We start from the raw sequence: 11,395 nt of genomic DNA on the forward strand, positions 1-11,395 counted from the left end.
TTTTTTTACAGAGAATTCAAGTGGTATTGAAGAGGATTTTATTAACTAGCGTGTGAGTTGGTAGCATCTGGTGAGCCCCGCATTGTTTCGCGTGGCAAGAGAACTATTGATTTGTTATGTTTATTTAGTTTCTTTTAAAAACTCTTAGAGTTGCTCCATTTGTCATTCTTTTGATTTGAGTCAAGATTAGTCCTTCGAATTGTAGTCAAGTGACTAGTTTGGAACTTTTTTTCCGTGATTTGGAGATGAATTGGTTTTATTGCGCAACAATTTGATCATTGATGGATATTAAATGGTGGTTTATAGTTGCTATTAGTTGTGTTGTGAAATTCTGAGACAAGAAAAATCCAGGATAGGCCTAAAAACAAAGGAAACTCTGCCCGATTTTCTGTAGAATTCTGGTGAGGCTTGCTTTGGGATTCTCTCCCTTAGCGCCGGTCATGATCCTTAATTGGGTCGTGACATCCAGACACTTGAAGCACCCTCCTTTTGTAAGGTGCTAAAACATGTCAATCAATCATTCAACTATGCGTCAATCCCAAAGTAATAGATGTCAGTTCTAAAAATCCTTTGTATCCATTATGCTCTATTTACACAATGATCAAGGGCCGGGGGACAAGGTTCCTTAATGGTTTCCTGAAGTTAGACGTTCTGTAAGTCTCACTTTTATCCAACACGGGCATACAAGGTGTTAAAACACGATTTTTGTAAATTTGGACCGAGTTTGCTTTAGAGTCCCCTTTGCCTGGGTATAACTTAGTAAGAAGTTCGTTTACAATCCCCTTACGACAATGCATTAGTTTTTTTGAGCATATAATTAAGTAACTCTATTATGGTCTCGAAAATTCATAGAATTTACACCTACAGACTATTCTAAAGCTTCCAAGTAATTCAAATCATTGCTCTGGATTTTACCATGGTTAAACAATTGCGAATTTGCAATTCAAAACAATCTATGGATAATGACAAAAATCTAGGATCGAATAATAATCCCTATCAATATAAAAAGAATATCCAAAACTAAGTTCTCCCTTTCTCTCAATATCTAGCTAGACTAATACGATACGATGCATAATGAGATAATGGCATACCATTGAACAGCAGAGGGCTGCCTATGCCCAAATGCATCAATTCACTTGTTCCTTTGTACATAGAGTTATCCAGTTGTATTGCACATATGTTTATTCAATAAAATTACTATGCAAGAATAGCTAGGCGAAATAGTTAAAGTCCAAGGAAGAATGAAGAAAAAAGATTTAATTTTTCTTAGTGTTCAAGTCAGCTTTCACCACCTCGACTAATTCCACGCAATACCTACCTAAAACCTCCCAACATCAGGTAGCACACAACTCTATCCATCAAAGCCAAGACAGATGTAAAGAAATCACAGTATTTTTGTATCCATTGAGATTTAAACCTGAGACCTTATAGTTCTAATCCCATGTCGAATTCACTGATTACTTTTCCTAACATGTATACAATTATTATATATCAACCAACTATTCAGATCAATTCTTCAAAAAAAAAAACAAATAACAGACCTCGGAAGTTCTAGTTTCGAGCTGGGTGATATAATCCTTTAGCAATTTAGCCTCCAATTCTTGTCTTTCAATTTCAGCAAGTTCTTTCTTTGCCATTTCTACTCTCAGCGTTGCTTTCTCCAACCCATCAAGTAAGACCCTATTTTCTTCCCTCTTCAAAAGTTCTTCTACTCTTTCGTCCACTATACCAGTCAATGCATCCTTCAAATTCCCCATGTCACCATTTTCCGAGCTATTACTGCAATTTATGCTTAGAAATTTTACCTGCCCTGAAAATGGAGCTGTGCTTGAGAAATTAATTGGGGGAAATGCTCTTTTGCTGAAGAGGATTTTTGGGTATGGAAGTAATGAGGAAATTGATGTGCTCTTCATAGTGAGCTTTTCTTCTTATCCTCTTGATTCTTCAAAAATGAAAATTGATACACTATCTTTTTAATTGATTGGAATGTGTACAAAATATAATTCTTATAAGAAAATTCAATATTTACTCTATTCCTATGCTATCCCTTCATAATTCAAGTCTAAATAAAATTGGGGAAAAACTCAAATATGTCATTAAACCATGAGAAAAATATCATTTATGTCATTTTTGTTTGAAAAAAGGCTCATCCATGTCATTATTTATTAACTGAAATGACATAGATGAGTCAAACTTTTAACAAATAACATAGATGAACCTTTTCTCAAAGTTCGATGACATATTTGAGAGTCTTTTCTCGTTTTAAAAAAAATGATTCAATTAATGACGTGGCCGAATCATAATTGACCATATGTAAAAAATAGTTTTGCAAAATCGAAATTGTTTAGAGTTAACAAATAGTGACATGGATAAAACTCTTCTCAAACGAAAATGGCATAAATGATGAGCTAAACTTTTAACGGATGCCTAGATGAATCTTTCTCAAAGTTCGATGACATATTTGAGACTTTTCCAATAAAATAAAAATATTAAGGGATATAAATGTGTAGGGTTGGTGAGTGAAGGGGTGAGGGAGTACAATCAGAGAGACGCTTGGGAAGGGATATAAATGGTCATTTTATTTTGAGAAAAAAATCATAAACTTGACAACACAACTTACTTTAGCACTTAAACTAGGCGTTTAAATATCCTCATTAACATCTTTGTAATGAATTAAATACAACTCTGAGAGTAGGATACCACTCTCACCCGCCATATCATAGTCATGTAAGCACCACGTCACAACCGTGTAAGCACCGCGTCATTAATTTTTTTTTTTTTTTTTGCTTATTCACCTTTTTTCTTAAACATTTTCTTAAAATTCATTACAGTAATCAATTAATTAAAAATGCATTTTAAAATCAAAATTGCCCCATCTTCTTCCACCCCTTCTCTTCAACACCCCCCCCCCCTTCTTCTTTCTTGATTTTCACCATTTTCAACCTTGATTAGCTTTTTCTTTTTTCCGAATTTCTAGCCTTCAATAGTTATTTTCTTCTTCAACATTCATCAATTTTTTTTAAAAAAAAAATAGCATACTTACTTTTTCTTCTTCGAACCCTACTCTCTCCCACAAATCTACTCCTTGTCAAATAATATTTTTTGAAAGTATTTTTTTCTTAACAACTCAAATGAAAAATGAAGGTTGTGTAAGAAAGTTGATAGATCCACATTTCTTGCATCACAACTAATAGAATTCAAAATAGGTTACTTAAAATTCAAGAAAGTTAACATTCAATAATATGAATTAGGTGTTGAATTTTGTGATTAATGAAGGGCGGGTGAGGTGAGGGATGAAGATGAAGGAAAATTTTTATTATGAAAGAAGAAAGGCATAAGGAGTGCTTCAATGGAGAAGAAGACAAACGTGAAAGACAACAAAATAAAGAGAGAACAAAAAGATTGAATAATTTTTTAAAAAAAATTGAACCCACAAATTTCATTTATTTCTAAATAAGAAAATTCACATTTTTTTTAACTTTAACTTATAAAAAAAATTAAAAAATTATTAGTTATATATTGGCCAATAAAAAAATGTCATGTGTGTGATTTTACCTTTCAATTTTTTTATTTTTATTATTTCACGCGCTTTGAGGAGAGTGAATACACTCACTTTGCCACGTCAGCTCTTAGGGTGATATTTAATAAGTTCAAATTGTTAAGGGGTATTTGAACACCCGTATAGTTAAAGTACTAAAGTAAGTTTTGCTGCCAAGTTTAAAGGGGTTTTCATGTATTTTCTCTTTTATTTTTGAGCCCACCAGTCCAAACCCTTCCAATGGCCAACTCTATTTTGCCACTAGAACTCATCACTGAAATTCTCTCAAGGCTTCCCCTGAAATCTCTTTTGAAATTTAGGTGTGCTTCGAAATCATAGTTTTCTTTAATCTCTAATGGTGAATTCATCAAGACCCATCTCACTTTATTTGCTCATAAGGAAGACACCATCCATGTACTTATTAGGGATATTGGTTGAGAGAAAAAGATATATAAAAAATGTCCTCTTAAATCTTTATTTTTCCATCCTGTTAGTGAATCTTTTGAATTGGATTTTCCCATTGGGAACGACAGTCATCGGCTCTTTGTTAAGAGTTTTTGCAATGGTTTGGTTTATCTTGCTGATAATTACGTAGAATATTCTCTCATATGGTATCCAACAACTAGAAAGCGAAAAAATATGCATCTTTTTAGACCTAGGGTGTGTTTGGTATAAACGAATTTTTTTTTCAATTTTCTCATGCTTGGTTGACATAAATGTTTTGGAAAAAATGTTTTCCCAGTCAACTTATTTTCCTCAAATTTAAGAAAAATGTCTTCCCATCAAAAAGTAAGGAAAACATTTTACAAAATCATTTTGAACCTCACACCTCAACTTTTCATCCTAACTTAAGTCTCGGGTATCGAGTCTCAATAATAATCCTAGATCCAACTTCTGATTCTCAATTCGAAACCAGACTCTCGACCTCGATTCGAGACTTAACTCTAGAGTTTTTGATTGAGTCAGGGTTGGATCTTGAATCACGTGTTGAAATAGGGTTTCAAGTTGTGTGTTGGGGTCGGATGTCAAGGTCGAATGTTGAAGAGAGATCATGTTTCAAAGATTGGGTCCTTGGTTGGGGTCAAACCCCAATTTGAAATCTAGTGTCGATTCAGGTGTCAATGTCAGTCACATTTTGGAAATTGGAAGTCGAGTGTTAATGTTAAGGTTGGATAAAAGTTTGAAATTGGGGTCGAGATCAGGTGTTAGGTCGAGGTCTCACGTCAGGGTCTGGTCTTGTGTCGGAATTTGAGTCAGGGGTCTCGGGTTGGGATCAGAGTCAAGTCTTGGGTAGGGGTCAAATATCGGGATCGGGGTCAGGTCTTGGGTCGGGGTCTGGTCTCGAGTCGAGGTCAGGTTCAGGTCTCAAGTAAGAGTCTGGTCTCGAGTAAGGATCGGGTCTCAAATTAGGGTCGGGTCTTAGGTCAGGGTCATGGTCGAGGCTTGAGTGAGGGTCTGGGTCGGGGTCTCGAATTGGGATCTCAGGTGGCGGTCGGGTCTCGGGGTCGGGTTTTGGGTCGTGATTGTAGTTAGGTATCGGGTCTTGGGTCTGGGTCATATATTGGGTTGGGTCTCGGATCAGGGTTGGGTCTCGGATCAGGGTCGGGTCTCGGGGCGAGATGTGAGGGTCGGGGTCGTAGTGAGTCTCGGGTTGGGGTTTCGGTAACGGTCGAGATCGAATCAAGGTCAGGTCTTGGGTCGGGGATACATTTCGGGTTGCGGTCGTGTCGAATTCAGGTCAGGATCAGATCTCGGGTTGGGTATCGAATCGGGGGTCTTGGAGAGAAATTAGGGTTGGGGTTGGGCCTCAGGTAGGGTTCAACTCACGGTTCAAGGTCTATAGTTAAATGGGGTCTCGAGTCGAGATCGTGTAAGAGTCGGGTAGAGGTTGGATCAGGTCTCGGATCTTGGTTCGCGGTCGGGATTGGGTCTCGATTCGGGGTCTTTGGTCGAGATTTTATGTCGGGTCAGGGTTGGGGTTGGGGTCGGGGTTGGGTCTCAGGTTAAGGTAATTTTGGGTTGGGGACAAAATTTGGGTCAGGTCGGGGTTTGGGTTGAAGTCGGGTCTTAGGTCGCGGTCGAATGCTGGATCAATTATCAAGGTTGGTTTTCTAGTTAGAAACTATTTTTCGAAAAAGTATTTCTCATATCTAATTTGTGTAGTATCGTAAATCTTTTAAGTGACTACTCGCTCATATCTGATTTGTGTAGCACCGTGTATCTTTTTGGTGGCTACTTTCTTATATTTGATTTATGTAGCAATGTGAATCTTTCTGATGACCACTTTTTTATATCTAATTTGTGTAGCACCGTACATCTTTTTGATGACTACTTTCTCATATTTGATTTGCATTGCACCGTGCATCTTTTGTATTACACCGTGTATCTTTTTCATTGCGGCGTGCATCTTTGGCATTGCACCGTGCATCTTTTGCATTGCACCGTGCATCTTTTCAAATTACTTTCTTGAATTTGAGTTACATAGCACCATGCATCTGTTAAATGACTTCTCATATGTGACTTACGTAATTATATGTGCATCTTTTTGGTGACTTACTTCCTAGCGGCAGTCAGGATGATGCCAAAAAATGTGATTGATTGCCTGAAGGAGGCTGGAATTACCCCATCAAACAACACTCTTGTCAATTAAGGCCGTGAATAGTAAATTGGTTGATAACTTTTTCCGGTTTGCACTTCTCTTGGCAGCCATATATTTCATCAAGGCATACTCTGGCTGAGCAGCCATTAGAGAAACTAGACAAAAAACTGTAACTATGAAAAACAACTCCATAATTAATTAACTTGCAATATGTGTGATTATCAAAAACTTGTATGTGTGATTATCAAACACTTGTATGTGTATGTGTGACTATCAAAAACAACATATTTATAAGGGCGGGAAGGAGGGATAATTAATTAAAGATTAGTGTGAACATATTTAATTATACTTGATTTAGTGGAGACAGAGAATTAAATTATTATTATTATTTTGGCTAAAAAGAGGGTATAAATTGTTTGCAAGATCAGACTTTGAACTCATTTATCTACTTTTTAATTAATTATTATTTCATCAATCCAACTATATAGTGAACTATTATAAAATGAAATTCATCATTTAAATTTCTTTTTGAGTGGATGAATTAATAATAATCAGGTTAAGAAAATTATTACATAATACATTAAAGTAAGAGAGGTAATCATAATATGAACCACAATGAAATAAGTATTATAAAATTAAATTTAAGGGTAAATTCATGTAATTATTCTTTCTTTTCTTTTGGTTAGAATGATCTTTTGGAAAAAATTAGCCTAAGTTGATTTTATAATTAGAAATTGAGTTAGGATTCTTTTAATACTATATCTTTTATGTATCAATCTTTTACATTTTTTTTTCATATTTTATTATTGTCTAAAAAGGTCGTAGAATATCAAATATTTATACATTCATAAATTTTCTAAATTTGATGACAAATTTTATTTTGTGAACTTACCGACTAATTATTAAATATGCACATTCAGCTCTTGAATATTTCAAAAATAATGAGAAGAACATTTGAGATTGACGAGCAACTAATAATACAAATATCGTTCAACTTTTACATATATATATATATTTGACAAGGTTACGTAAAATTAATTCTAACACGTTTATGAGTAAAAATTTTCTATTCTTAAAAATAACGATGTGATTCAAAAATCACTTAATATTTGAATCAAGTTAACTCTGTAAACGAAATAAGATTAATTCAAATTGAGATTATTGGATCAAATAAGACGGCGATTGAGAATTAAAAGGACTGACAGTAGGAAATAACGTGTTGTGCATTGTGAAGTCAAAAATATATGTTTGTATCATATTTTCATTAATGTTGTTTTGCTTCTTTAATTAATTGTAATTGTAATTGTAAGCAAGGAACAAAGGAGATATTAAAGGATATATAATTTGTTCTATTTGCAAAAGGTACATATTTAGTTGTTTGACACACTACTTGTGAGGAACCAAATTAACAAAATATAATGCATCAACTTGAAGCTCAACCACGAATATAACCCAATTGACTTTGTTTACGATGATCTCATTTATGACGGCATTTGATAAAAAGATTTTTCACCTGTTACATGGCGTAGATAAGTGTTTATAATAACATAGAAAGAATAAAATATTAAAGTAACAAAGCACAACCTTCATAATATTAAAATAACAAAGCAACTTTTAAATTATAGATGTAAGGCACAATATTTCTTATTCGAACTACTCTGAAATAATTTACAACTCCCCCGATACAGAGACATGAAAAGGTTTAAATTAAAGCACATAAAACAAACTTGATCATCTACCAATGAATAAAAGCTCTTTATATATGTTCATAGTACATAATCATGATATTCACACATTACTGATAACAAAACATGAATACATTAGGCCAAACCAAACCTAACCTAAGCTCTTGAACTTGATAGTTGAATTACTATTATAAAAGAGTGAAAAGAATTGTATTCATTAGTTTCTATTCACAAAAATCTCTCTCATTCTTCCATTGAGTATCGCAAACATCTAAATGAGTTGAGAAAATTATATACAATTCAAAAGATGACTCAGTTGTATATTCAGATGTTACTAACTGTTATTATTGTGGATTGAAAGCCTAGTTTGTACTTTTTCGACTGAAGGGACAGAGAATGCAGCAAAGGAAAGCCAGAAAAAGCTCATATCAAAACAATTGAGTAAGAGTACTTTTCTTTTCAATTGTTTTAAAATTCTTGTTTGTTATTTCAAATATAGAACCAGATGCACTTGTGAAGGATATCTTTAAACTATATTGCTTCTGAACTAGTTTTGGTGCTAATAGCTACACGTAAGAGAGTCAATTCTCCAACTGAAGTGTTTATGATATATGGGTAATGATACAACCAATGATGTTCTGTTTTAAAAAAAAAGAAAGGGATTTACACAAATTAAAAATAGTTGAAGCAAATTTGTGGTCAATTCAATAAACAACTGGGCAACCCTCTGTAACAATGCCTCTAGCTGTTGGACAAGCAGCATAAGGACATCCATCAAGATCATTTCCCCACCAGTTAACAGTTATGTTCTCCAAGCCCAAACACAAATATATAAGTACTGCCATAAATGCCAAACCAGCATCAAGTGCACCCGAAAGAACATAGTTATGTCGTTGCCACCAATCTGGTCTATACCGATAAACAACAAAGCCAGATAAGAACCCAACGATGATCCAGGTCGTGTAGTTCACAGCCGTGGCTGGTGGCATCATTCCTGTTGCTCCTATTAGCACTGGCATGCTGATCAGTTTGATCCATTCTTGCTTAGGAAATGCCCTGGCTGCTAACCACACAAGTACTGGTGCTATCGCGCCAAATAAGAAGAACCAATTCACCATCCCATAAGTTCCCAAGTCTCCGAAAATCCTTCTTGGTGCAATCAAACCCCAAATCACTGATGCATCATAAAACACATGATCCGAAGGACAAGTCCACACCGTGTTGGACAATGTCTTGTTGCACATGTCTGGAATCGTTTCCATTAACCACCATGCTGTTCCCAAATACACGAACCCTGCTATTAGAGTACCTACTACCTGCATTGTCCATTTTCTACTATATTGTAAGCATTAACAGGGGCGGAGACAGAGGTAGAGACAGAATCATCTACGTTATCCATTCTAGCGAGTAGCTTACCTGAGCCATAAACATTATTCTTGGAGGAATTTTCATGTAATGGCCAAGCTTGAAGTCTTGGAGGAAAGTTATAGCTTGTGTCATACTAATGTAACCATAAACCTTGAAGCACATGTTAGCGACCGGATATCCAGGATAAAGGTATCCTATGATATATTCTGTGATGACATTCAACCCTGGTGTCTACAATGTTCAAAAATATAAGTAATTTAGTGACTTTTCTGTTACAGACAAAAGAAACATGACTTTACTAGGTAATTTCATATAGTTGATTGATCTTTTGAGTAATGGACGCGTGTCCAACTCCAAGCAAAGATGTTACCTGGTTGGTAATGGCGGTGATGATTCCTATAGGAAGGGTAAAGAAAAAGGCAATGACACAAGCTAAAATAACTCCCCACCAAGGTAACTGAAGTTGTTCATTGTAATATTCACAAGCAAAGATAGTGAGTGTAATGTTCGCTACAAGAATGCACCAAAACCACCACTCAGGTACTTGGTTATACTTGCTCATTAGTCTAGTGTGTATGTCCATTTTCTGATCTTTGAAGCTTGATTTGCTCTGCTCCCATATCTCCCTGCAATCGATAAAACTCGTTATAACACATGTATAGCATGCCAAATTAGTACTACAATCACGCCTCAGTCCCAAGCAAGTTGATATCCTCTATTTAAGCTCGCCCCAAACCCAATGTTTCTTACCTTCCGTGAAATAAGAGAACATGCATGACAGTAGCACTGAGAGCAGCAAAGCCAACTCCATAAGTAACCGCGAAAAATGTACTAAGATAAAGATGTCCTTGTTGCTCGTAGGCATCAATATCAAGATGGAAATTAGAGTCAATGATACTTGATATGTTGTAAACTTGGCCATTGGAAGTGTACATTCCATCAGAGAAAATTGGGAATGTTTTGGCTTTGAAGATATCTAACCAGTAACATATTGGAGTCAAAACATACATAACAAAGATGAATCCAGCAGCAACATTAGCTGTAGCAAACCATGGGCTAGCTAATGGGCTTCCAAGGTAGGACGAAATAGAAGACCAATCAAGGCCTATAGCTCCAATTCCAAGCCCCTTTAGGCCCGAACCGAGTTGTTGGGCAAACACTGATTTTGGAAAGATCCAACATACCCATGACAAAGATGTCAACATTGAAAAGAGATATCCAGGGAAAATGTAGTATGCAAAACTGCAGATAAAGGCTACTATAAAGAACTGAGTACGCGTTAACCCTCCTTTCGAACGTTCTTCTTTCTCGTGTAAAGCCCTGCAAATGAAGCTCTATGTTAAACTAAAAATAGCTGACCAATGTATAATCTATATATAATAAGTATATAATATGTGAATACTGGTTTACACAAGTAAATAGTGAATCTGGTAGGCTATTCGTGTAAAGATCCCACAAACATATTCATGTGAAAAAGAGTAGTCCCTTGTGGGACATCGCGGTCATGATCTTAAAGTTATAATTTGATCATAGTGTTACGAGTTTGAATCTTACAACTATTTCGTTCGCAACATTCATTGACATGTCATTAACGCTAATTAAAGGGTAAATCACATAAATATGCTATATTAAAGAAATATTTACCATCTATGACAATATAATTTTTCTAACTAAATACAACAATTTTTTTGGAATTAAGAAATTGTACAGTCGCTTGCCACTTTCTCTACCCTTTTTCATCTTCCTTCGCTTTTTTTTATTCTTCTTCTTCTTTGTCTCTTTTTCTATCATTATTATCTTCCTCCTCTTTTTTCTTTTCTTTTTTAAAAAAAAATTATTCTTCTTCTTCTTTGAAATTTTCATATAAATAACTATCTTCAAATCAATTTTTGCCCATATTTCATTATTTTTACCCAAAAATACAACGGAAAAAAAATGGAAAGATGAAAATTTGTACAAAATCATATTTTCAAGCAAAAATTTCAAATCTGTAAAATTATAGCAACAAGAGTTCACCATTAATGGTCATTATAAAGCTTCAAATTTTGAATTCATTATTTGAAATTTTACGAATTTGTGATTAGCTTGGATAGATTGTTCCTACAAATAATTGAAAATGTCGTTTGAAATTTATATCTCAATTTTAAGAGGGTTTGGCTAAGTTTATAATTGATTTTAGGAGAAATATTAGATTGAAACTCGAAA

At 34.9% G+C, this 11,395-nt stretch overlaps 2 protein-coding genes across 2 annotated transcripts in view; both read right to left on the reverse strand.

Moving 5' to 3' along the window:
• The window catches only part of LOC102593433 (uncharacterized), a 4,641-nt gene extending 2,652 nt beyond the window's left edge, over positions 1–1,989 (reverse strand). Inside the window, exon 1 of the mRNA XM_006343732.2 lies at positions 1,542–1,989. Coding sequence (XP_006343794.1) covers positions 1,542–1,913 — 372 coding nt within the window. The 5' untranslated portion in view covers positions 1,914–1,989. The remainder of the gene's footprint in view (positions 1–1,541) is intronic.
• A 6,414-nt stretch (positions 1,990–8,403) lies between these two features.
• The window catches only part of LOC102593761 (oligopeptide transporter 7-like), a 6,756-nt gene continuing 3,764 nt past the window's right edge, over positions 8,404–11,395 (reverse strand). The window contains exons 4-7 of the mRNA XM_006343733.2: positions 9,941–10,510; positions 9,561–9,816; positions 9,239–9,421; positions 8,404–9,138 (exon numbers count right to left, since the gene is read on the reverse strand). Coding sequence (XP_006343795.1) covers positions 8,527–9,138; positions 9,239–9,421; positions 9,561–9,816; positions 9,941–10,510 — 1,621 coding nt within the window. The 3' untranslated portion in view covers positions 8,404–8,526. The remainder of the gene's footprint in view (positions 9,139–9,238; positions 9,422–9,560; positions 9,817–9,940; positions 10,511–11,395) is intronic.

Source organism: Solanum tuberosum, unplaced genomic scaffold (assembly GCF_000226075.1).
Source record: "Solanum tuberosum cultivar DM 1-3 516 R44 unplaced genomic scaffold, SolTub_3.0 scf00048, whole genome shotgun sequence".
NCBI classification, from domain to species: domain Eukaryota; kingdom Viridiplantae; phylum Streptophyta; class Magnoliopsida; order Solanales; family Solanaceae; genus Solanum; species Solanum tuberosum.